This window comes from Rissa tridactyla, chromosome 5 (genome assembly GCF_028500815.1).
Source record: "Rissa tridactyla isolate bRisTri1 chromosome 5, bRisTri1.patW.cur.20221130, whole genome shotgun sequence".
Taxonomy (NCBI): Eukaryota; Metazoa; Chordata; class Aves; order Charadriiformes; family Laridae; genus Rissa; species Rissa tridactyla.
This window is the reverse complement of record NC_071470.1, coordinates 5,312,470-5,339,062: the sequence shown is the minus strand read 5'-3', so window position 1 is coordinate 5,339,062 and position 26,593 is coordinate 5,312,470. Positions and strand designations below refer to the sequence as shown.

The 26,593-nt window shown below is 41.8% G+C and overlaps 1 protein-coding gene across 3 annotated transcripts; it reads left to right on the top strand.

Moving 5' to 3' along the window:
* The first annotated feature begins 2,469 nt into the window (after window positions 1-2,469).
* DCTD (dCMP deaminase) lies at window positions 2,470-22,059 on the top strand. Of its 3 annotated transcripts, none has more exons than XM_054204251.1 (6): window positions 2,470-2,565; window positions 6,279-6,390; window positions 7,741-7,876; window positions 16,720-16,836; window positions 18,370-18,466; window positions 20,403-22,059. In XM_054204251.1, the coding sequence occupies exons 1-6, from the start codon at window positions 2,531-2,533 to the stop codon at window positions 20,479-20,481; spliced, it is 576 nt and encodes a 191-aa protein (XP_054060226.1). In that variant the 5' UTR covers window positions 2,470-2,530; the 3' UTR covers window positions 20,482-22,059. The 3 variants fall into 3 exon arrangements, with proteins under 3 accessions (XP_054060226.1, XP_054060227.1, XP_054060228.1); XM_054204252.1 differs by lacking the exon at window positions 2,470-2,565 and adding an exon at window positions 2,618-2,756; XM_054204253.1 differs by lacking the exon at window positions 2,470-2,565 and adding an exon at window positions 3,292-3,411.
* Window positions 22,060-26,593: the final 4,534 nt, after the last annotated feature.

Sequence of the window (26,593 nt, the reverse complement as noted above, 5' to 3'; positions counted from 1 at the left end):
AGCCAAAGTCTGCCCTCCAGAAGTCCAAGGCGGAGGTTTTGCTAACCCCCCTCCTTACATCGCTACGAATTGAAAACTTGACCATTTCATGATCACTAAACCCAAGACGACCTCCGACCACTACATCTCCCACTAGTCCTTCTCTGTTTGTGAGCAGTATGTCTAGCAAGACAGCTCCCCTGGTAGGCTCACCTACCAGTTGTGTCAGGAAGTTATCTTCCATGCACTCGAGGAACCTCCTAGCCTGCCTGCTCTCTGCTGTGTTATATTTCCAGTAGATACCCGGCGGGTTGAAGTCCCCAACCAGAACAAGGGCTGGCGATTGCGAGACTTCAGCCAGCCGCTTATAGAATACTTCATCTGTCTCCTCATCCTGGTCGGGTGGTCTATAGCACACTCCCAGCACAACATCTCCCTTATTTCCCTTCCCCTTCAACCTTACCCATAAACACTCGACTTTATCATCACCGGAATCTAGCTCTATACAATCAAAACACTCCCTAATGTACAGAGCCACACCCCCGCCTCTCCTTCCTCATCTATCCCTCCTGAAAAGCTTATAGCCATTCATCGCAGCATTCCAGTCGTGACAGTCATCCCACCATATTTCCGTGATGGCAGTTACATCATAGCTGTCCTGCTGCACAATGGCTTCCAGCTCATCCCGTTTGTTGCCCATGCTACGTGCATTCGTGTAGATGCACTTGAGCTGGGCTACCGATTTCACCCCCATCCTTGGCCCTTTATCCCTAGGCTCATTACTAGGGGGCCTGGTTTTATCCCCTTCCCCCTTCGATACTAGTTTAAAGCCCTGTCCATGAGCCTTGCTAACTCTTGGCCTAGTACCTTTTTCCCCTTTTGGGATAGGATTTTCCCATTCTTAGCGAGCAGGCCCGGTGTCCTGTAGATGAAACTATGATCACTGAACCCAAAGCCCTGCTCGTAGCACCAGTTTTGGAGCCAGGTGTTGATCCGTCCGATTTTCTTGTTTACCCACTCGTCAGTCCCCAAAGATGGACGGGCAGAGGAGAACACAATTTGTGCTCCCCAACCCTTGACAAGCCGTCCCAAGGCCCTGAAATCTATCTTCATTGCCCTCAGACTTCTACTCTCCAGCTCCTCACTGTCTGCCTGTAAGATCAAAAGAGGGTAATAATCTGAGGGCCGTATCAGGCCAGGAAGCTTCCTGGCTATATCCCTAACCCAGGCCCCAGGGAGGCAACAGACCACCTCCCTGTGGGAAGGGTCCGGCCTGCATATGGGACCCTCAGTTCCCCTCAGAATGGACCCCCCTATGACTATTGCCCTCCTCCTGCTCTTCACAGAAGCAGTCTTAATGCGTGGCTGCTTTGGTGACTCCCTGGATGGGGCTTTATCAGTATCCTTAGTTCCCTCCTCATCTACCTCGAGGCCCATATCTGTTCTGTACGGGCACCTGGGGGGGTATGGGGGGTCTGGAGGGGGCTCTGCTGCCGCCGCGAGCAGGTACCCCCTTCCATTCCCCCCCATCCTCTCCTAGTTCCCCTCCTTCTGCCTGGTGACAAGAGGGCAGGGGATCCTCTGTCTCTCCTGGAGCCTCCGCCTGCTGCTTTTTCCCTGAGGATGGCAGGGTGCGGCTCCACCAATCAATCTCCCTTTCACACTCCCGAATGCTCCTCAGTCTTTCCACTTCCTCCTTAAGCTCAGCCACCAGGCCGAGCAGCTCATTTACCTGGTCGCAGCGCACACAGGTACTGTCTTTGCTGTCCACCTGCCAGAGTGACAGAGATTCCACGCAGCCTGTCGCCTGGACGGCTGCATGGACCTTGCTCCCCTTTTGAGTACTTCCATGAAGACAGGCCCCAGTGGCAGCCTGCCAGCCCGGGCAGGCAGCTCCTCACAGAGCGAAGACAAACACACCATACCAACATTTAATATTTATTATTATACCACTTATTTTGCACTGTAATGGACTATCTATGTATTTATGTTCGTCTACCTGAGCATCCTGGGAGAATTCTAAAACCTGGCAGCAGCTGGAGGTATTAATAAACCATAACTTGCTTTCCACATGAATTTCATATCTGGAGAACAAAAAAATCCCGATTTTTAGACATTTTAATATGTTAATGCCAAGGTTTAATAAACAGCATTCACCTCAGGAGCATGAACTGGGCGAAAATCTGCACACTCGTGTCAAAGCGCAATGCTCGAAGCAGCACCTGTCAGAGAAGCGAAAGCGACGAGGCCGCATGTTAAAGTAACTCGTTTAAAGCACGGCGGAGGCCCACAAAGGCCCAGGGCTGGAGGTGGCCTCCCCTGGGCCAACACAAACGAGAGGCCCACAAAGGCCCAGGGCTGGAGGTGGCCTCCCCCGGGCCAACACAAACGAGAGCCCCACGCGCCCGCCTTCAGCGCGGGGCCTCGCCGCGACACAGCGGCGGGGTACCCCCCCGCCCTCCCCTCAGCGCTCCTCCCCGCCGCCCGCCCCTCTCCCCGCCCGCTCCCGCTTTGGCGCCAAGGTGCCCAAAGAGGTCGGGCCAGCGGCGGGATGAGCGGCCACCAGTCCGGTCGCCACCTTAACGGGTAGGCTGCCCGCGGCCGGGCTCGCCTCCCTGCCGCCGAGGGCTGGGCTGAGGGGCCAGAGGCACGGAGGGGCGGCGGGCAGCGGGAGGCCGCGGCCGCGTGGTGCCCGTTCCGGGCTCTTCCCGCCCCTCCGCCGGCGGTTCCGGCCCCGGCGTGTGAGGGGACAGAGCGGCCGGTGTCCTCCGGAGCGGGTCGGGCCTGGCCGGGGCTCTGAGGCGGGCAGGGAGGGAGGTGGGGAGGGAGGGAGGAGGAGGAGGAAGGAGCATGGCCGCTGAGGGGTCGCGGGCCGGGGGGGGGCTCCCCCTCACAGAACTCACGGGGGCGGTGAAGGGAAACACTCCGGTACTGCTCGGTTGGGGCTCGGTATTCCTACAAAGCGTTTGTATTTACAGGTTTGGTGGGTTATCTCTCAGGAAAAAAATTAATATAGGTAATTTTCAATGCACAGTAAGTAAACTTTTCAGTAAGGTTGATTTTTCCCTCCATCTCTCTCTCTCAAAACTTTACCTCCTAGTAAGGAATAGGGAATGATCCTACTTCAGTACCTGCGTGAGGAGAAAGATGGCAAGACTTAAGTAGAGGAAATGCCACGTTCACTTGATATAAAAGCAATCATAAATTATGAGACTTAAGGAAGGAGCTAGTATTGAAAGTCATCGAGAACACATATCCGGTTTGGCTTTTGGGGAACAGGAGCACTGCAGGTGCTTAAACAAAAATGTGGTTCTTATTTCAGTTTAATACATGCTTTACCTCTTTTCTCACCTTAAATTCTGTGAGCTGAGTGACAAAATACTGATGGCTGGTCTTCAGTAGCACACGATACTGGGGGAAAGAACTACTACAGTAAGTTGGGACATAATGCATGTGACATCAGAGATAAGAAAGTAGAGGAAAAACTTAAAAAAGAGGGAGAAGGGGAAAAAAGTCTGATACCCACCAGTTCTCCTGTTGTACTATATTGTTGTGTAGCTGACTGTCGTAATGGTCCTATGGAAAGATTTGAGGGGATATAATCTGTTTGAGGATTCTCCACTAAATTTTTCATTAAGATAGACCTTTTTTTTGGTAGCTGAATGAAACTTCTTCCATTTTCAGACGGTGTTACAGATTACTTGAAGCCTAGATGGATGAAAAAGAACTGAAAAGGGAGGCACTGTCTTCTAATTGCAGAATCTTTTTGTCTGTTTTCCTTTGAAATACTGTTTACACAGACTTTTCTACAGGCTACTAATCACCCCAGAATTTAAGGATATTTTTCCCCCTTTCTTCTTGAGCAGTTGTTACCTTCATGGCTTTCAGTTCCCATTATTTTTATTCATAAGTTCTTATGAGTTACCACAAGAATGAACCTTAATTGCTTATTTTACAGCTTGCTGTAATATTTTCTAGAGTAGCTTTCATTCATGCAATTCTGGAACTTACAAATGAGCATAAGGAAGAGGATCAGCTGCCCCAAATCCATAAACTTAATTTTCCTGTGTGTGCTTGACTGCTAGCCAAGGCCTTGGCTTCTGCTCAATCAGAAATTAAGTGTTTTATACCCATTTCACACTCTTGCATTCCTGTGCACTGAGTTGAGGGAATTATCTCGCCAAACACGGTGATATTAAGTAGAAGTAATTGAGTAAGGGTTTCTTTTTTTTTATGTTCTCTTTGATGTAAGCCTTCTGCTCATTTTTCAGATATGCTCCTCTCCCTGTGAAGTTGGCACTCTGAGGGACCTCCACTTAAACACAGTTCTGTATTTATTAGAAAAGTAAATAGTAGCTATTGTTGTGTTTTGAATAAATAGGGTTGCTAGGGAATAATTTAACAAAAGGAGATCTCACGATCTCTTAGTTGAGAGTACTGTTGTCTTTCTGGAACCTTTTTCCCAGAATGTTTTATTCGGTGCAGTTCTGCATTGTGTGCGGTGTGCCTCTCCAAAGGCATCACTGTGACTGTCACGTAGTTGGCAAATGTATTAAACTGATCATTTAAAGTCCAGTGATATTTTGGATTTTGTAAATCTGCTTTTGTGAGATATTTTAAATAATCACTTAAATTAGCTGAAGCACTTTCTTGGCGTTCCAGTTAACCTGTCAAAGCTCAATTTGGCATGGGGAGGGAGGTGTGAGGGCATGTCTTTAATTTCTTCAGTCTGCTGTGAGCTTCTTGTTCTCTGAACACCCTTCTTTCTTAGTATGATGTAGGCCCAACCCTTTAGTTATGATGACTCAAGCCAGTTTGGGCACTCTCAGGATCACATACTTGATTTGTGTGTTTGCTTTATGGGCACTATTTACAATGTCTAACTGTGGGAGAGGTGTGCTGGTTACACCAAGAGCAGATGTTTCTCCCTCCTTACCTTGAGACCATGGCCTTAAAGATGATCGTCATTCGTTCCAAGAACAAGCCGAAATTGCTAACTTGTAATGTGCCATATGTGAACTATTCAAACCCAGCAATTTATCTTTGATAAACAGCACCGTGTAGGTTCCTAAAGTACAAATTTTATCATGTGCTGGCATTGTCTTCACTCAAATAGCGTAACCTCTTCATGACAAGCTAACTCCAAGCCTCTAATACATGTTTTTAGTTATACAAATAATAATTAACAAAATACTTGTCTTCTAATGTTTATTTGTCTTACAAAAGTGCTGGTGCTAGTGTTGTTAGGAGATGTCTTGCTGCTTGCCTATGCTGTATTTTTCTGTGTGGCTGTATGTCGCTAGAAGGGTATCTCAGTCTTAAGCTCTAGTCCTTGGTAAGGGGAGCCCAAGAAGAAAAGTACTGTGCCGTTTGTATTTTGATAGGCTAATTACTGTATTTGAGATGTTCCATTGGTTTGGTTTCCAAGTGTAGCAATGGTTGGCGAGAGTTTGGGGAAATTTGCAAAGCTTAAATATGTTGGGGAGTGCAAAGAGAGAGACATGTCTGTCTTTCCCCTCTTTAAGCTGAAAAGCACAGAAATTCCCCTGCTGCGCCTTACACTGCCCAAGCATTCTTTCAGCCATAAGGAGGCAAGAGAAAAATGATGCATCACTTTTTTTCCTCCTTCCTTCCCCCAAATAAACCCCCCAGTGCAGGGAAAGAAGCAACCTTTTGTGCCACTTTTATACATTATATCTAAGGGAAAAGTTCTTGAACCCTTCTCCTCTGTTTTTGGAAGCGTTTCATAGGACATAATCTCAAGAGAAATTTAGCAGGGGACTATCAGAATGGCCTCTGGTTTTTGCTGGTAAGTGTTGTAACGAGAGGCAAACTCCTGGCAATAGTGAGCACTTCTCGTAGGCAGAAGTACAAAATAGCTTAGATTAGAGGCTTGCAGTTAGCGCAGTCATCATAAAAAAGATTATGTTGTTTGGGGAGAAAGAATGTCAGTACATGATATACCTGAATCTTAGAAATACACAAAGTGTTATCTATAAAGGATAAATTGCTCCCTCTTTGAATAGCTCAGTGCTCTGAATAGCTCAGCCTTCTTATCTAAAACTGAAATTTGCAACCTCGCTTGGATGCCTTTCCCCTGAAAGGAAATGTTGCATATATAAGTTCCTGGAAAGCACATAACACTGATGGTTTTTCTGTTAAAATACTAGTGAATGTGCAGTCTTAGCCAGATTCTGATCCTGGTTACTTTAAACTTGTGCACATTAAAAGAATACAGTCTGTAATAACTCTAGCTATTTGTTGTTTGCTGATGGCTGGTTTTTTTCCATAAACTATAGTTTTGGCAATGAAGCATCCTGCAAAAAGCGAGAGGATTATTTGGAATGGCCTGAATATTTTATGGCAGTAGCTTTTTTGTCAGCACAAAGAAGCAAGGATCCAAGTTCTCAGGTAAGAAAGCAACGTATAAGAATAACATAACCTAATCTGTATTGCACATCGCCTCAGATGCACATGTAGCACTTTCAGGGATTTCTTATTAAAAGTTATTTCAGTATATAGCTATTCGATTTTTAACATGGTCAGCACCTTTTATTACAGAAATTCTCCTATTGGGCGTGACCTCGTGTGTATAATTCTGTGTGTACATTTGCTGCTTGGAGTTTTGTAAATCTTCTTTTCATCTGGAGGTTAAAATAACACATGCATTTTCTCTCCTTTTTCCAGTAAATATAGTTACTGTTAGAGAAGGATAAAACTACTGGAAGTTTTACATAGTCATTTTTTAAGACACAGCATTTTACAAGTTCCTTTTCCTCACCTGTAAGAGTATAAAAATTCCCTTTTGTTTGTTCTTGCGTTGACTGGCGTTTTCTTCTAGTTTGGTTCCTCCCTCAGGTTCCCCTTCCCCCCCCCGCTTTGCTCTCTGTCCCCAGTCTTTGCTTCTTTCATGTGCCCCAATGTTGAATATTGGTTTGAGGTGATTGATACATCTCCTGAAACATGCTGTTCCGCAGGGCCCAGTTGTCCTGTTAGTCTTCCTTTGTGTGAAAAAGTTCAGGAAGCAAATCCCAGAAAAGCCGTGGAATAAAATGCACGTTAACAGTCTGTTCAATTACTCTCTGGCTTCTGTACATTATGGCTCTTAGTTCTCTGAAGGTTATTCACTTAGGGCTAAATTTTTGTTATCCAAGAGCTGGTTGATAAACACATTGTGTGAACTAAAATCCGTACTACTGCCATTTCAATAAATCTAAAATATGGGCAGAAAACATAAAAACGGGACACTTCATGCTGTAAGAAGGGTCCCTGTGCAGACTTGGATTGAGATAATAAAGGGTGGGAGTTAAAAGGTCTGGTATTTTGGTGCGCGTTTGCATAAACAAACCACAAAGGTTTGTGAGCCTGTCTCTACACTGATGCATTTCTGTGTACGGCTGCTGGAAAAGCTATTTTGGGGAGTTGAACTGACAGAAAACTTAGTTTAGTAGGGTTAATTCAGTGCCGGTCCTGCGCCCTGAACTAGGTTCACTTCATAGTGGGACAAGGAACAGTGCTGGCAGGCTGGGATGGGGCCTGCTTCACCAGAGGGGTAGCAGGGTTGTGTCTGCCCTCATTTATTTTACAGCTGCACCAGTGAGGTACAGTTGTAGCCTTGCTCACTAGATGGTGTGACTTAATATAAAGTGAAGCGTGTATCTCTTAAATGAAAACTGTGGGACTGACTTTTCAGGTCTCATCTTTCTTGTTGATGCATCATTTTGCCTGCTGTTTGTACTATATAAATCTGATTTTATTTAGGTCGGTGCCTGCATTGTAAATTCAGAAAACAAGATTGTTGGAATTGGATACAATGGGATGCCTAATGGCTGCAGTGATGATGTACTACCTTGGACAAGAACAGCAGCACACAGACTAGACACGAAATATCCTTATGGTAAGGCTTCTTGTGGTTGACTGGTCACGCTTATCATGTCCACATATGTGGAAGTTCAGCTGGTAAAATATCGACAATATTTTCTTCCACTTACCTGATTTTGTTAATGTGCCCGTATGTGGTACATCAGGATAAAAATCACAGCTCTGAAAATAAATGGAAACAGTCTTCATGAAGGACTGACTTCCTGGTGAAATCAGGATTAGCCATTTTGGATTGTGTAGTGAAAATTTGTAAATATAACGGAGCTCATTAGCACAGAGTTGCAGTGTATGCAGATGATTGCTGCTTCTGAGTCTTCATCTCCGCAGAAATTACAGAGAGCATGGCTGGGCTTGCTGGGCTGTCTCGGGCTTCATGCCACGAGTGCTGTCTGCTGGGCATGGAAATAGAGTTGAGAGCAGCCTCGTGGCCTGCAATAGCTGATGTTGGGGAGGAGCCGTGGTTAGGACTGATAAGGAAGCTGGGAGTGTATGCTTCCTAAATCTCCCTTCTTCATCTTTCTGCTTTCACACCAGCTCCTGCTGCACCTCTGTGGGATGAGACCAATGCAGCAGAAGCCATGGGCAAAGGCAAAACGGGTATTGGGAGCTCCTTCATCCTGGGCTCAGGCATGGCAGGGGGAGGAATCACAAAACTGAACAAGACCCCTGAGAAATTTTCCCTTTCCCCTGCCTGGGTGGGGGGAAAGGAGCACTAGAGCTCAGCTTCTGCAAAGAGATACTGACTCTTTTCCAGCGTACGGTATTTATCTCTGCCTACTAATTCTATTTTTTACTTGTGACTTCTAACAATTGGTCTGATACAGAAATTAGACTTGCATGAGTTTTGACGTTCCCTGTGTTCACCCAGAGCTCTCTCTAAAAACCAGCATTACATTTCCTAGTTTCCCATAGCATTGAAGTGAAAGATGATATGCAGTGGCTCAGCACATAATTCATCAGTTTCATACTTGAGTTCTTAAAACCCTGGTACTTTGTCCTTGTTCACTTTACCAATTTATTATAAAACCTCTAACATTAACTCTTAAGCTGGAGACAGTTTCATATTATTTTTCGGAAGAGATGTATTCCTGATACTAGGGCCAGCTCCTGCCAAATCTTAAGTGTGCTCAAAAGCACAGAAGCACTGGTTTTACATACAGTGACGGTACCATAATGGTGCGACTTGGTATGACTGCTCTTTATTTATAGTGTGAAGAAACAAGTGTTAGCCCATTGATTAAATATAAAGCACTGAAAACAGAATATTGATTTTGGTTAAATCTTTATGCTGCTGTAAGGTCTCAGTTCTGAACTAAAATCAGTGTGGGTGGTCTCTGGGACCAGAGCATATTCCAGGCACTCAAATATACACTGACCAATTTAAACTAAAAATGCTGTATGAATTTGTGAGGAATATTTGTAAAAGATGACCTGAGAATTTTTTTTTTTTTTTTTTAGTTAACTCTGACTCCAAAAAATGTGGAGTAAAGTAAAAATCTCTAATACATGATGTTTAAAAAAATGCACTAACCAATCTAACAGCTTCGAGAAATGAGTTCACTTCTAGGAGTTGGTCTAATTCCTAAGTAACCCTTCCCCCCAAGAACCATAGTCTTCACCTCATTAAAAAAAAATCACAACTTCGAAACATAGAGTGTCTGCTGTGATGAATAAACGACCTATTTTGTAATTCACAGATCATTTAAACTCTAGCAATTTCTTATTAATCTTGATAGCACAGTTGACAGACCAGACAAGTATATATATTAAAAAAAAATCTTATGCTTTAAAAAATTCTGGTAGATGCAGAGACACATAGAATTGCTGCTAAAATCTCATTAAACTGTCATGTTTTCCTTTCCGCTTTTGCTAATCATAACAGCACTTGTGTAAATTGAACTTTTTAGCCTTGCTTTTTCCTGACTAGCTTGTTCGGAGATGGTACAATCTTACTGTGTGCTCCATTACCTTATCATGGGAATGCTGGCACCTTCATCACTAGAGCTGCACTCTGGCTTATTAGGTGAAGCTGATGGTGGCTTGGAAGATGTCTTCTAGAGCTACTTCATGCAGCTGCAGTGCTACGGAAAAGGGCCAGGGGTGGATCTGAATGCGGACCTCCTGGTTTTATGTACTGTTGTAGGTTAGGTGTAAACATTAGCTCACTTCCCATTTGCTTTGGACTACTCTGACTAGCTTTCTCCAGAACAAAGCCTAAGTATTGCTCTGCGAATGGCTCACTCAAAGGCTATTCCGGAGGGCAGGGAGGAAGAAAGGCTGGAAGAAAACTGTCATCCTGTATAGGCTTGTAATGCAAAGCCTGCTGAGATGGTATGCTTAACCCTCCTCCCTCCCTCAGGCCATACTGGGGGATATGCAGCACATACTCTGGTTCATGCTGTGAAAATACCACTCTGGTGGGCTGCAAAAAGTCATCTCACTTCTTTATGCACTTTGAACCGAGACATACAAAATAAGTATGTGGTGCCGTGGGATTTGTGGAGCCTTGAGGAAACCCGGGGCCAAGTGCTGTGTAGTTCTGATGGAGCCCCGAGTAAGGTGAACAGGAGCCAGCCTGTGCCAGTTGGCCTCAGGGCCAAGGGTCAGTTTAGCAGCACAGACATAGCAGGGGATTGGACCCAGAGGTTATCTCTGCAGAAGTGTGTTAGATGATCCTATAATAAATTTATTGAGCTCCAGCAGAACAGATGGATGCATTGACCCCACAGCTCTGATCAGATTCACTGTTTCATGGCTAGAAAACTTCCAATTTCCACCCTAAATTTATTTGTGGTTAGTTTATACATTCTTGTGTGTGCCAGCATTGTTTTTTAGCTTTTCTTATTCACTGCGATTAATCCTTCCTCCTTTCCCTCCTTCCCCATGCCCTTACCGATGACAGTAACCCTTTGAACTTTTGTTGTGAGGCTAAACAAGTCCCGTCACTCTTAAATTTTACTGTATCTTGAAACTTGTTGGCTTGAAATTCAACAGTGTTTCAGTTATCTGTGTCTGCTGCAATATACTGTACATATCTTACCTGTACCCTCAAGTGTGGGTTCTGCTCAGCTCAGTGTTAGGGAAAGGGTCATGCTTGATTAAAAAAATTTGTATTTATCCGTATCTAAGTGTAACCTGAGCTGCTACTGAAAGAAAGCATCAAAATGCGGTAGGTGGTGCACACTTTACCTTAGAGGACACAAATGTTTGCAAGGCATTTGGATATTACAGGAATAGTGATGTGGGTCACCTGTATTGATACTATGCATTCCTTATGAGAGTCTTGAAGCAGATTAAAACTTTTTTCCTTCTAGTTTTAGCATATATTTGAACGGGTTGGTAGCATAGCCTTGTTATGTCATAAAGCACTGGGTGTTTTGCAGAATGCTATTTTTCACAGCACAGAATTGGGCTTTCATTGTTATGTTGGAACTGGCTCTTTCCAGGCTGCCAGTCAGTGACAGGAGCAGGGATGTTTCTGCGCACATGGCAGAAACAGAAGCCAGTTTTGAACACCTACTTTACTAAGATGTTATTAAAAGCTCTTCCTGAAGCATTGTGTTCAGTACTGTGTGCAGAAGCTTCTTAATAATTAGACGAAATTCTGGCTTTCAGTGTCAAAATTGGATGCCCTCTGTTTCTGTTAGATGAATTCAAGGATTTGATGATGCTCAGTTTCCTCTCACCAATAATTTAAAATACTACATTTTTCTCCTATTAACGCAAGTCTTCCCACTAATGCTAGTTGCTGTGCTCCTGTTATGCCCTCTGTCTCCACTGTAATCTAAGAACATCCATTTGACAACCAGTGTCTAATTAAGAGAGTTTTAAATTAAAATGACTGGCAAATTTAGAAACCTCTGAGCAATAGAGAAAATATTGAGTAAATATGCTTACAAATATTTATACAGGTTCAGATATGATAAAATATGTGCTGTGGCAAAAAGTATGCTCTAATTGAACGGTACCTGCTGTGTAAAACGAAACAAACTGTTATCAACATTTCCTCCTGTTAGGATTATGAGCTTTTCTTCAATTTTTTAGAGATGAACACTCAGAGATATTCCGGCAAATGTTACTTTTGTAGAAGCTGTTATTTTGACAGCACAAAACTTGATAAGGCACTATGAAGAAGTGTGATGCTCACTCTCCAATTGGCAGTGCAGAGCTGAGGCTTCAGCTGTAAAGGGGATCCATAGGAGACAGTTTTTACCTGCAGCCACTCACTCTCTTGTCCTGCATCGATTTCTGGCCAATTCTGCTGTCATTCTGGCGTCTCTAGAAAGTTTGGAGATTTGGAAACACCAAGAATAATATCTCTCATTCTGCTTGCCCACTAAGAAATGCCTCTCTGTTCTGCTGAGGGTAGAATGAAGTTGGAGCAGGATGGAAGGAACTGGGAAATGGGGTGGATTAGCTAATGCTTCTCTGGTTTTGAGAGGGACTTCTTTGATGTTCATTCTCTGATGTTCATAAATGGGCTGTGTGGTTCCCATCTTCACTTCCCAGTTCTCTTTTTTCATGGAAGTAAGCAGTGAGGCTGGGGCTGTTGCCTTTTTCTGACTGCAGTCTCAAGAGACCAGGACTCCAGTGAAATCTGGTGGTGTTCTCCTTGCCTCCCTGCCCTGACCACAGCAACTGCTCTTCAGCACGCCGAGCGAGGATGAGAGCAGAAGGAATGGCTGAGGGCAGTGGCCGCCCAGCATCAGTGTCCTGCCTTCCCCATATGCAGTGTCCAGCAACCATCCCTAAGCTTCACAAAGGTTGAAAAAAGATTGCTGTCATTCTACAAATTCCAGATCCATCAAGCACTGTCCCCAGTGGCTGTCACTTCAGAGCCTGTTCCTTTCAATAATATTTCGGTCCCTTCCTTATCCTTGCTATGCCCAGTGTCAAGGGTCCAGCAAGTAAAGAATAACTGGGAGGTAGAGCTTGGACAAAGATGGGGTGGACAAAGGCTGAACATGAAAAGGTGAAGATTTTTCCAAAGACCTGAGAAGTGGGCCAAATTCCAGAACTCCCTGTATCTGTTTCTGTGCCAGGTTGATGTTGAAGAAGGCCATGCTATTACCTTTGGGAACCCATAATACTTGTTAAGTTGGTTAACATAGCAGTATAAAAACTTAGGTTGATAAATAAATCAAAACTTCCTGCCTGACCATGTATATGCATTGAAATGTATTCTTTTCAAATGTAACACCATATTTAGTGCATAACTTCTCAAAATTCCTAGTCCATCTCGGTTAGTAACTAATCACATAAAAAGGTCACTCCCCCCAGCCCCTCCTTTGATTGCTTCTTAAAAGGTGACATGTTATGGTGGTCCCTATCCCAAGCTCTTCATCAAGCATGTAAGCCTTTAAACAGTATTAAGAACTGCTTTGACTAGTCCTATGCTTCTTATGAAATCACTAGTCAGAACACTTTTAGTAGGTGGGAAGGGTACTTCTGACTGCAACTCACTTAAGAGCGTGTTCATGTTAAGTGGTTAATCCTGAAAAATGACCATTAATAGGGTAAGTAGGGGTCTCTTATTTACAGGTAGGCTGAAGGATGAGTGCTACCTCATACATGCAACACAAAGCAGTATGCAATGAGAAAAGATAGAAACGCTAGCAATTAATACTACCAGTAATGAAGCAGTCGTTCCTCTGCTGCTTTTTTTTTTTTCCCTCCCTCTCGTGAATATAGTAGCAGGTGGTGGGAATGTCAGAACACACACTAACTTCTCGTTCCATGGTTATTTCTTCAGCTAATGAAGCCTTTCGAGAATACTTTTCAAGCCACTTTTCCAGAATTGGAAACCAGCATTGCAGACTTAATATTATGTTGGCTATACATGAATATATTTTTTTTTAAATCAAAACACTGGGGCGCCCCATAGGGTATTGTAAAAATTATTAGTTTTACTAGTCTATTTAAATATACAGTTTTCAGAGTTCTGAATACTGTGCACCTATGAAAGGATATTTTAAGTTAGCTTCTTACTGTCTGAAAGACAGCAATATGTAACTTAACAGGTTACAAAACTTCATAACACTCCAAATGTGAACTGCTTATTAACAAGAGGGATTTTGGACTCCTTGATTTGTTTTCAGTCTCTCACTAATGCTGTGTACAAAGCTGGGCAGGTCTATAAGAAAAAGCTGCGGCTAGCAGACTCTCTTACCTATAAATTGGTAACAGTCAATGCCTATCTGCCAGAGACAGGGGAGTATGAGCAACAGGGAATGAAGAGTGATGGGACAAAGCCTAAAAATATTTGTCTGATGCATCTACCTTCTTAAGGACCATCTAGCATAATATCCCATACAGTAGCAGACGTCTAGGGAAATGTATAAAACAAAGACACGTGTGACGATAGTTCCCCAGAATGTTCTTCCGAGTTCCAACAACTGAGCCAAAATGGTTTTGTATTTAATAGTCCAGTAGATGAAAAAAGAAAAAAAATATTGGAAGGAAAAAGATGAATTCTGGAATCAATGCAAACTTCTGGTGCCATACTACTTTCTGCAGTAAGTGCAGTAAGAAATACTTGGTTAGGCTACAGTGTGCATGAAAAACCTGCCTCCCTTTGTTTTTGAAACAAAAGCCTGCTGCGTTTGTTGGACACCCTGCTGCTTTTTGGCTTGGAATGATTAGTCGCTGTCTCTTATTACTGCCTCTCTCTTCTTTCCACACTGGAGAGTTGTAATTGTTCTTAACTTCAGATTGTGTTAGGATGATCAGGAGGCAAAATTTCTCTTTTCCCTCGCTCCAGCTGATTATCTTCTGTAAGTTATTTTTGGCCTGGAATTGTTTTTGCTTGGGAAGAGGTTTGTTGTTGAAAGTTTATAGAAGTCTGATGAAAGAGCCTCTCTTTCTCATCAGCTCAGGAAGGAAACTTGTTGCAGTACTAATAATGAAACTTGTCTGGTTTTATGGCTGAAGATTTCGGAGTTTTAGTGAAGGAAAAATATTTACTGAAGGAATTAGAGTTGGGTTTTTTTAGTTCTGTGAGCCTTTGAAAACATTCCCTCACCCTTCCATCTGGAGGCCTTCCATATTTGAGCCTGCTGCCTGGAATATAAGTATATTGTTCAAAGAAACTTAAAAGTGATTTTTCTGTCCTGTTGACATAACCTAGTTCCAGTTGCGGAAATAATGATACTCTTTCACTCAGTCCTCTGTAACCCCAGAAAAATAAGGCTATATAAGATTAGTGCAACTCAGTAATATATTTGGAGTTTTCTAAATGTATAGGTTCATGTAATTGTTTTTCTTGTACACTTAATGGCATACGTTTACAATAAAGTGTGACCCAATTACAGTTGCAATAGAAACAATAATAGTAATCGAAACCTTAATGTGATGGTGCTTGGGTTGTGGGGGGGTTTTTTTGTTAATTTCCTATTTTTTATGTTAGTTTCTGGCTTTACTGGTTATGAGAAGGTATGTGGACAGCATGGCCATGGTGATGCTGGGGACTGCTTGCGGAAGTCAATACTGAGCTTTCTTTAGCACGTGTTTGGTCCTTTGTGGCTTGTCTGCATGGGAAAGCTTGCCCGCTGTAAGTTGGGCTGTAAATTTGTACTGCGTTAGCTGTTATGTAGAAAATTCCATGTAGACATTTAGCACATACGGAAAACATTTCTATTCAGCAAGGATTCCCGTGTGTTGAAGGTCCTGCACTCGATTATTCTTTGTCTGGTGAGATCATTCACACAGAGGTCAGTATATAGTAGCAGGTATACTATGAACTTGTACCATGAAACTTTGCCTGGTTTAATTTTCGCATGTACACAAGGGAGAGGAAAACTACTTTTTTTTATTTTTCTTTTAATCTGTTCTTCAAGCAGTGGAAAAACTCTTAATGTCGTCTGCACATGCAGGTCTCTAAATGAGCTCAAACCCACACCGCACTTCAGCACCTGTTTATGAATTAAGTCAGGGCAGCAGGCAGTTTCTTCGTAGGTCGGTATATAAATTATGCAACTTGCTGTCATTCCTAGGAGTAAACAGGAAGTTCTTGCAGAGATACTAATGTTTTTTTCAGAGGTTCCTGGTGGACAACAGAAACTGCGCTCTTCTCACCCGTGTTCGTAACACATTAGATAATCTGCTGATGTCTACAGCATAAAAACTTAAACCCTCAGGTGCGATCTGTCCAGAAAGAGCTATTGTGTTATGGTGGAATAAGGCTACCTGGCCTAGCTCAAATCCATGGAGAAATAGAGGACTTTGTTTTTCTGCTTGGGAAGTCTGGCACCTTTTAATGAGCAGTAAACTCACTTTAATATTAAAGCTGGGACGTTTTTATGGTTGAGTGTGTCTTGTGTATTCTTGGGGTGAGAGAATCATGTAGCAGCGCTGAGCTGTTCTGAGACCCAGAGGACAGAGCTGCTGGGTTTTACTTCGCGATTCTCCTGCCTTTAAGAGCGCACAGCGTGCTCTTATAACCATAAGACTGTTCCTATCTGTGCATGTAAACACATAAATGAGCTGTTTTATACTGGCAATTAGATACTCCAGAGAGTTATGAAGCTGTGAGATATTGCTTCACTTAGGGTGGTTGCAACTACTTGGCCCACAGCCTACGGCTTTGTTGCCTGCAATAGGTGTTAGCAAATGGCAATGCTAATGTGCTTAATGATATCATTACTAATCGGCAGCCTGGTCACAACAATTGACCTTCATTGATCTTGGTATTTCTACTTTTATTTCTTCCTCTGCCCTTTATGACAAGCTGTGCAAGCTATTTGCCTTTGAAAGGATGTAAGCAGTTATATTGTAACACTTTAATTTTAGTTTGACTGATTTATTTTAATGAATGGTATTATGAATTGTTTCTTTTCTTTTTTTTTTTTTCCCTTAAATCAGTGTGCCATGCCGAATTGAATGCCATCATGAACAAAAACTCAGCTGATGTGAAAGGATGCAGCATGTATGTTGCCTTATTTCCATGTAATGAATGTGCAAAGCTCATCATCCAGGCAGGTAAGGAGTGGTGCCAGCTTGATTTGTCAGGGTTGCAGTGCTGCCTGCTCGTTGGTATCTTATCAGGGATGTATTTGATGTTAAATTGCTGCTGTTAGATCTAAATTAATTGCACTGTCAACTTCATAAGATGCTACTTGTGGGGTTTTTTTGCATCTGAATGGTGCCAAATTTTTCCAGTGCTAATTGCATCTTCTGTGATTCTAAGCGTGCTTCTAATTTAGGTTTGTAACTTCTTAGACCAGGAGCTGCCAAAGAACAACACAGGCTTTGCATATAATTACTGTCAATTTTACTGTGCTCTGACACACTGAATAGAGTAGGGCAGAAAGAAATAAACTTCTGCATGACAAAAGGTCTGTTGGGAGTATATACATGAAATTTTAATTTGAATGTGATGCATGGTAGATATTTGAAGATTTTAAAATATCTTTGCTCATAAATGTCAGAAGACTTCTATGATCCTACTTTAATTATGTCTTTCATTACAATTGTTATAAATCTGTGCCACTGCAGCAAGTGTGCTGGCCTAAACGTGTCACCTTTTTTCAGATTAGGCAGTATCTGCAGTAGGCTTCAGTTCCGTAAAAATCTCCGCTTAAGGTAGCGTATATTTTGCTCATTGAGTAAATCTTGCAACCCTGGCATGGATTGCTGTTCTGGGGAGTTTCTCTCGCCACTAATGGGCTCAGGAATCTAGGAAGAAAGTAGCAAATGGAATGCTGCTTTATTTTGGTCGGTAAGGTTTGAAATGAAGAGAGGTGGAGGGGGAAAGATAATGGTATTCCGTACTTGTGCTACATTTCTCTTATTTATTGAATCAAAATCAAATGGTCTTCAAGGTAGCTTGTCCTCAATGTAGTCACTCATCCTTTTCCTTATGCGCTTAGGTCAGCACTAAATTGCAATATATTGATATTCATGTCTGGTAAATACCGTAAGATGTTGATAGGCTCTGAAACGCTTGTGAATCCTCCTGGGTCAGCCTTTACGCCTCTCCCCTGCCTAAGTGATTTAGGCATAGATCATTCAGCAATTTGGGACAGCATGCGTTTATGAGGATTTGAACCTGGGATTGGGAGTTATTTGTAAAACAGAGACCAAAAGAAAAAAGCATCCTTTTATAGCTATGCATTTAAAAGGGGAATAGGATTTGGGGTTTAAGTTCTTTGTAGAGGATTTTATTTATATTAGAGAGGTAGGAAGATAATTTTCAATTACTTGGGAAAAAATGCTTAATTTCTAGTCTGTCTATCTTGTGTTTTTTCCCCACAAGTTCTTGATTCTGGTTTTCTGAGTTAAACTTAAGTGAAAAGGGAGAAAAACATTTTCTAACATTTTGGAAAGAACTCTCTTCCAAAACAGCTCTATATAGTCTTATTCTTAAGTACAATCCATAGTGTTCTGGGAATTAGAGGTGTACCAAGGGGTTCCAGAGCATGTGGATGAATGCTGCCTTTTCTGATTTTGTGTACCAGACAGTCCTGTTTTCCAGTGTAATTCTAACATTTTTTTTCTGTATGACTTTTTTAGGCATAAAGGAAGTTATTTTTATGTCTGACAAGTATCATGACACTACAGAAATGACAGCTGCACGGCGGATGTTTGATTTAGCAGGTATTATATACAGGTAAGAGATCTTTGGATTAACTTTATTTTTATTTTGGAGAGAAAGAAAATGGTGTATGAGAGAGACCAGCTTCAGGGCAAAAGTTTTTCTTCTTTGCATCGTGCAGCATTTTACTCTTTGGTAGAGTTTGTAGATGGCTTGCTCTGTATGCCTGCAGAAGATACTGGATTCACAGACTGTTGCACCATTCTTTTTGCCTTGTGTGTGGTTAAATTTCAATTTTATAACGTTGTATGAGAAAATGGTCCATTTGGAATACTCATTTAATTCCTGGACTGCAAGTGAAATTTCAAATGTGATCATGGTTGGTTACATTGTACTGGGGAGAGTCATCGCTGACCCTGCTCTGAGCAGGACATTAGACTAGCTGATCTCCTGAAGTCCCTTAAACCTCAAGTATCCAGTTCATTTATTTGGTGGATTACCTGATCCTTATTGAAACTTCAGTATCATTTTGTTGCAGTCAATTTGGGAAGGTGTCAAAGCAGTCACCCATAATTAATTCTTGGTGCCTGTAGCTGTCCAGTCTTCTTTGGTCAGCTTTTCATGTGAGAAAAGGATAAAACTTGGAATATTTGCCTTAAAGTAATGAGAATCTGAAAAATGTTTGAAGAGTGGGGTTTTTAAAGACACTGACAGAGATACCTAAAGACAATCTGTTCAACAGCTAGTTTGATAGCAATAACATGCTGTGGGTGAGGCTAATTATGCAGTCAGGGAGGCTTTGCAACTCTAAAAAGTTTTACAATATTAATATAAAGACTTCGAAAAATTTGCAAACATAACAATTCTGACAGATAAAATTTTAGGATGAAAGGCACCTAGTGGGCTAAGAAACATCCGCAAAAAAACACAGCAGTACTTGAAATTCAGTTTCAGTCCTTCAGTATATTTCCTGTCTACTAAGACTATTTGACTAAGAAGCATAAATCATTCTCTTGCAAGTCAAATCTTGTAACTTCTCCAGGGTGAGAAGTGTTTCTCGCGTTTCGGATTGCTATTCTGGACCAAGTATTCAGAGTTCCTGTGGTCAGCAGCGAGTGCTTTTCTGTGTTGACTGTTATTCATTCTTGTATTGATTGTTAAGGATGTAGGTGGTACTTAATGAATCTCTTGAACTGAACTGCAGAGCTTAATTAGGCACTAAATCCACACTATTTGCATAATCCTTTGTTTACTGGTAGACTGGAAAATATATGCTCGGTCCCCAAATACCTTCCTCTCTAATTGCTGCAGCAGATGCTCTAATGATAATAAAAGGAAACATTTTGTGGTGGTATTAATTTTACAGTTCTAAAGTTACAATTTTTAAATGATTCCCTCTTAACTAGTTTGGTTTTTTCCCCAGTATGATGCATAATGTGATCTATTCCCCTAGCATAAAAAATGATTTTATATAGGCAAAGTTTGAAAGTGTTCTTTGAAAACTTGGCAGGCAAAAAGTGATCAAAATATTTATCGAAATATATTTCAAATATCTTTTATATACACACACGTATACATACGTGTGTGTATATATAATACATATGCAGTATATTAAAATATTTTTAGGGATACATATATGTGTACCTATATCTGTAAATATATATAAAACATATTCGAAATGTAAATATATATGAACAAAAATCCCAGCCCTGGTAACATGATGCCACCACCTGCAGCGAAGTTGTTAAAAGTCCTTTGACTCCTGGGTAATTTATGAACTCCAATAGCCAAAGAATGTACAGGCTAACCCACCCCATGTGTCTTTTTTGTCTTAGTCTTTCTTGTCCAGGTTTCTCTCAGTGTGGTGCACTATAATTGGCTCCCATAGAGATGAAAACTATGTGAATCCAAGAAGGGTTTTTTTTTCTTATTCCTTCAAAAATTTAGCTGGAGCTAAAGCAAGCAAAATGTTTTAACTACTCACTAATATCTTTATTTTTCTTTATTTTAGGGAATTCAAGCCAAAGTGTAACAAGATCATCATTGACTTTGATTCAATTAACAGCAGACCAAGTCAAAAGCTTCTGTGAATTAAGTCTCATTAAGTCTCCAGAAGAGTGTGATTATCCTTTTCTAAAAAGCTGCTAATGCCTTTCATCTTCAAGTTACTTGCAACTTTTTAATGGCTTCTGTAGCTAAAGTAGACTTCTAAGAAATCCAAGGCATAAAATGTCCCCCTCACTTCATCTTGTCATGTGGAATCTAAATTACTTAAAATTTTTTAATGCCTTTATCAAAACTGCTTAAAAAGTATAGAGACATGCAGATGAGACAATATAATGTATGTAAAGAAAACGGTTCTGATTCTTGCTGTATTCCTCACCACCTGCTCTGATAGGCTGTCAGCACTGATTTAACTCGGCTGAACAGCAGTACTCGCTGTAACCAGCAGTACGTTGGAATACGCTAATATATGTTGATCTCTCTATTGGATATGCGGATCTAAATAGCTGATCCTAACAAAGGACAAAAAATGTTATCCATGCAAATACTAATCTTCCAACTAACACTACACTAATATTTAAAAGGTTATACAGCTTTAAGAATGTGTGACATTATGTGTGCGCTATCCAACAAATAAAATACTGATTTGTCTTTTAATTGCTATTTAACGCTGTCATACCTGGGGAGGGGTGAGAGGGGAAGTTGTTCTGAGAATGGTCCCTGCCGGACTGAGCTTCACAGGTGCTTTCAAGTCCTTGTTTTCCCCAAGGCTCCAGAATTGGAGGGGGCTGAGGGAGTAAATCATTTGGCTCTTTACCTTTTGGACTCTTACTTGGAGTTGGTTTTCATGTGTAGAAGGAAATTATTTTATTGGTCTGAGCTGTTCCTAGACAATCCAACAGAGCTCAGTCTTAAAATCAACCTGTAAGGTAACTGAGTCATTTTTTTGTCCTTTGAGAGAAATCAGAGATAGTCAACCCATATCCGTATCCGTGCCAAAAGAGGTAATTATGGTGTTAGCTTGTTTCCCAGTGCTGGTGTAGTACCTTCATTTTCATAAATGTTGCCTAAAATAATATCCTTTTTAATTTTATCTTGAGATCTGGGAATAGATTTGAGTTCCTTTTCTCTAATTTGATTTTTTAAAATTAAATATGCCTAATGGCTTTGTTTAGATAACATTGATGGTTGGTTTTGTGTTTTTTTTTAAATGTGGTTATACTTCAATGAGCTTTTATTTTCTCTATAAAAGCTTTGTTTCATATTTTGGGACATTATGTAATTTGGCTTCATACCAGTATTATTAAAGTCTTATTAAAATCTACTACATTGAAGTAGACTCATAATTATAATATTAAGCCATGTGCTTGGCTCTAGAGTGCTGCTGTTTTTGCAATCATATGCAAAGCATATTTTGTGCATTTGTGATATTACATAAAGTGTAATGCTCATGAACCATTTGGCTACTAAAGGGAGCATTGTAATGTGTTATAAGATGTGTCCATTTATAAAGTAATTTCTGACTTTCTCTTTTTTTCCTACAACTGTTTTCCACCTCAAAATTGGTCTGTGGCTCACTGCCAGGAGAAGAAATTTGCACATATGTGGAGGGGGAGGGTGAAACCTGAAAAATTACTTTAATAAAATGTCACTAAAACAGCTTATACACATCTTTTTCTTTGGCCTGAATTAATAAGTAGAAGCATTTTGAGTTATACTGATCTGACAATGGGACAGAGGGGAGAGAAGCAGCAGAAATTTTGGGTTTGGCAGCAAAATTGCTGTTTTCTTCATAGATAATTGCTGATCTAAGTTCAACCTTAAAAGATAGATGCATTGTGATTATGGTTACTTTAAGTATTTTTCTGTCAGGCCCTGGATAATGGGAATGTATAATGTGCATAAAAACTCAGGAGTTTTTTGAATCAATGTCCAGGTGTTTTTTGGAATGTGCTGATTTTTATGACTACTCTTTTTTTTTTTTCCCCAGGACTTTCCTGTTCATGTAACAAAAGAGCAGTACTGGAGAATATGAGAGGCTTTTAGATTCTTCCGATCAATTTTTGATCTGATAGAGCCACATATACAAGCTTTCAGAGCAATTGTCAGTTGACTCAGGTTAGTTAAGTGGGTTCTCTGATTTCCAGGGCAACCTTATGGAAAAAGCGGACGCACAGCTCTTGAGACAGTGTGTGCTTAGTTTGGGGTTAATGTTTTAGAGAAAATCTTAAAGAAGGTTTGGCCTTTTGTGTGCATGCCTAGAAATCTGTATGCTTTTGGCTGGCTTTTTTTCTTTTAATAGTTCAGGAGATAGTGCTTTGACTTCCAAGTAAAGAATAATTAGTCGAGGAAACAAAGGAAACAGGTAAATACAATAAACTGTGTTTCTATTCTTGAAGCTCAAGCTCAAGATGAACAGAACCGTTTGGGCTGGAAGGATCTCTTGAGGGCATTTAGTCTCACCCCTCACTGAAAGCACCATTCACTTACAAGTTAGATCCAGTTGCTCAGGCCTCATCTGGGTTAGTATCTCCAAGAAATGGGATTCTGCAGCCTTTCTGATCATCCATTCCAATACTTGACCCGCACTGTGTCTTTTTCTTTTTTCTCCAGTTAGAATTTCCACTGCTACAGCTTAGGTCTGTTGCCTTTTGTTGTATGTGTCTGAAAAGGGTCTGTCTGTCTCCTCTATTACCACCCGTTAGGTAGCCCAAGTCAGTGCTTAGGTTCCCCCCACCTTTAACCTTCTCTTCTCCAGGCTGAACAAATGCCTTTCCTGTGCATCATGTGCTCCATCCTGTCACCACCTCAGTGTCCCACCACACTGTCTGTCTCGTACTGGGGAGCCCAAAGATGATGCTACTCCAGATGTGGTCTGAATAAAGGAGCACAAATAATCACTTCTATTGACCTGCTGGCTACACACTTTCTAGTAGAGCTTGGTATGTGGATAGCCTTCTCTGGTGTAAGGGCACTTCACCTCTTGTCCACCTGGATTCCTGGGTCCTTTTCTTCCAAGGTTCCTTCCGCCCAGCCCACTGTTGTTCTGTTCCTGGTGAAGGACTTCATTATGTTTCCATCAACGTATTCCTCCAGCCGTTAATACAGCTGGACTTTGAACTGCTGACTCTTTGAGCCTGATGGCTTACCAACGTGAAACTTCACAGGTCGTGTCGTGGCCACTAGCATCGCTCCTGTGGTAAATCACACCCCCTGCCAGCTTGCCAGGGAAAGGGCTGAGCCTTCATTAGGCGTTGCTTGAAAAACCCAGTGCAGGGAGCTGAAAGGAGACTCTGGGGAAGCACTTTGGTAGTTCCTTCAGGAGCATTAATTGGAGGAAGAAATCACATTCAAATAAAACGCTGAGATCCTATCCAGTTCAATATAACTATCTTAAAGGTTATATCTAAATCCTGCCATCATCTAGATTTTCCTTCTAAATATTATTCCGTTCCCCTCTCAGAGAACCCAAGGAACTGGCAATCTTATTTACATAAATTTCATTTAAGAAAGGGTGGTTTCACTGGCTGGCGTACTGAATGAGAGCATAATCTCCATCTTTGAAGCTTTGATCACTGACTGAGCATTTTATTGCTTTGTATATTAGGAATATTTTCACAAAGGTAACAAAAAGTATGCTGTGACCGATACAATCGTTCTGATCTCCAAAATAGCCTATGATAACATTGGCAATAAAAGCTCTTCTGGTGCATCACTCAGCCTGAAATCTCTGTGTACATAACTGCAGAAGCTGCAGTAGTTCATCAGCTACCAAAATGAATCTTGCAGGGATTTTAAGCTGTTGAGAACAAGCAAAATAAACAAAAATTCTGACTTGCTACTTTTGGCTTTTCTCTCTGAAGCTGGGAGATGGGAGTCTTTATGCCAGTGAGGTGGGACGAAGCACAGGGGCCTCACCTGAGCGCCCTGAAGTAGCGGCTGGGTCTCAGCCAGGGGCCTGGGGTCTTTATGAGGTGGGGCTGGGGCTGTGGGGAGCCTGGGAGCTGCTGGGGAGCGGCATGGGACGCGCGACAGAGCAGCAGGCAGTACTCTGTAGTCACCCAACGGGGTTGGTGTGGGTTTCTACTACACTGAGAGCACTTAGAGATGAAGTACAGAAGTGACCACAGCTGAAAGGCCATTTATTTGCAGCTGTTTCTTCTCAGTTGTAGGTAAGAAAAGGATTTATATAATACAGGGCTGAAAGTGTGAGGTACCAACTCTTCCTCTCTTCAGTGGTGATGGCTCAAAGGGTTTGCACCACTAAAGCCTCTTTTAGTGGATTTCTCTCTCCCTTCCCTTTAAAATCCAGGTTTATCTAATGTAAAACTCTCTCTGATTTGAGAACAGAGGGGTAAAACTTGTTTCAAGTGCTTAGTCTGCATCTGCTCCGTGTTCTCAGTCTTGGGAACTACTGAAAGGCACAGGGTGGAAAAGCATTAAACAGAGCTGACTGCCTAAGAAACCCTGTGTCAGACTTTTAAATCCACGTTCCCTTCTTTTTACACTTATCTCACCTGTTTACTTTCTTGGGCTTGAAGGAAATGAGGGGAAAAAGGAGGAAAAGAAAAAAAAAAGGATTTATGAACTGTCTATGCCTCATTCAAAAAAACCCAATGTCTTCCTGGCATTTACAGCTCAGTTAAATGGCAGCGAAAGCTTTAATGAAGCGTGTGGTTAGTCAAGCTATGGAAGAGTGCAGCGTTTGATTCTTTTTTTTTTTTGCTGGAGCAGGAGCTTAATCACAGCAGCTCGCTTCCCAACGCTGCTCATCCTCAGGAGCACTGGATTTACTCCGTCCGAATGCTTCAAAGGCGGGGATGTGGCTGGGCTTTGAACCCCTTCCCTGCTGGGGAGGTGTGTCCCAGGAGGAAGGTGCCTTGGGCAGCTCTGTGCCCGCAAGGCACCACCGGATTAATTGTGGCGGGAGGGCTGCTGTCTGTCACTCCCAATAAGGAACAAGAAGGGCACCGTCTTTCTGTGAACTGCGCAGCAGAAGGGCAACGCTTAAAACAGAGATATATGTGACAGGGTGCACGAATTACAGCAATTTGTTTTGTCTCTCTACCTGAATTTTTTCTTAGGAGGAATTAAGGAGTAGGGGTTGGAATGAGAAACTGCTGCTTCTGTCTTGTATTCTTCAGTTTTGTGCTGGAAAATATGGCCTCTGTCAGGGCACTCCTCATCCAAATATGAGGCAAAAAAGATAAAAAAATCAAGCTCGATGTGCTGGATTTTTAGTTGTTGACATTATTTACTGTGCTCTTAACAAACAGTGCCCTAAGGAGAATGAGAATAATGTGCTCCAGCAGCAAAATATGCATAATAAAGAAGCAATTGCCTACGGTTTCCTGGGATTTCTTACTCCGCGCTCTCTACCTCCCTATTCCTTCATTGTTTCAAGCTAATGTGTATTTCAATTCTGCCATGCAAATATTCAGAAGGGCTCCCTGCACCAAAGGAGAGGAAACGAAATATATTCAAATCACCTCTTCAATGGCATCAGTTGTGTCTTGGTTTGCCAGAGCCTTGGGTACGTTCCTTAGTTGGCTGTACAACTCTGCTGCTGCTTGACTCGTGCCGAAGTCTTTTATGTGGCATACCTTGTTGTCAGCGGGTTTTTTTTCCCCTCCACTGTTCAATCAACTCTGACTGCTAATCAGAATATTGCTGGGTAAACAGGACTGATTAAAATTAAAATTTTAATTTTGTGTTGTAAACAATATGGCACTTTAATATTTGTACTGTTATTAAAGATACTAATAATAATGCATCTAGTGTTTTGTGGTACGGTTTTCATATTTATTTCTTGAAGTGCTGACAAGTTTTGCTGAAGAGCTTCACATCCAGACGCCAGGATTTTGTATTCCATGTATTCCCTTTTTCAAGGGTGGCTGTACTTAATTATATTGGATCCTATTTGTTCTTCCTGATTTTAAATCTCACGGGGTAGAAATGTTTCTGTGACAACTGGGGACGTGACACTGTAAGAAACAGCCATATCGTGAATGCCTTGGTCTATATGAATCTACTTGTTGCTGTTAACATTGCTTGTCTGTCTTCCAGAGGAGAAAAACCAGGAGCTAGTTAGGTGTGGAGACACCTGAAGAGTGTTGGCTGGTGCTTGGAGAGTTGCCCTGAGGACAGAGACAGGGGAGACTAGAAAGTCCTTGACAGCAAAACAGATTTGTGATGGGA

What these genes read in the sequence shown, in the direction of transcription:
- DCTD (XM_054204251.1), top strand. Translation starts at nt 2,531, where the DNA reads ATGAGCGGCCACCAGTCCGGTCGCCACCTTAACGG. An exon ending in TCCGGTCGCCACCTTAACGG is followed by an intron (nt 2,566 to 6,278) that starts GTAGGCTGCCCG and finishes CATAAACTATAG; the next exon opens with TTTTGGCAATGAAGCATCCT. An exon ending in AGACACGAAATATCCTTATG is followed by an intron (nt 7,877 to 16,719) that starts GTAAGGCTTCTT and finishes CCCTTAAATCAG; the next exon opens with TGTGCCATGCCGAATTGAAT.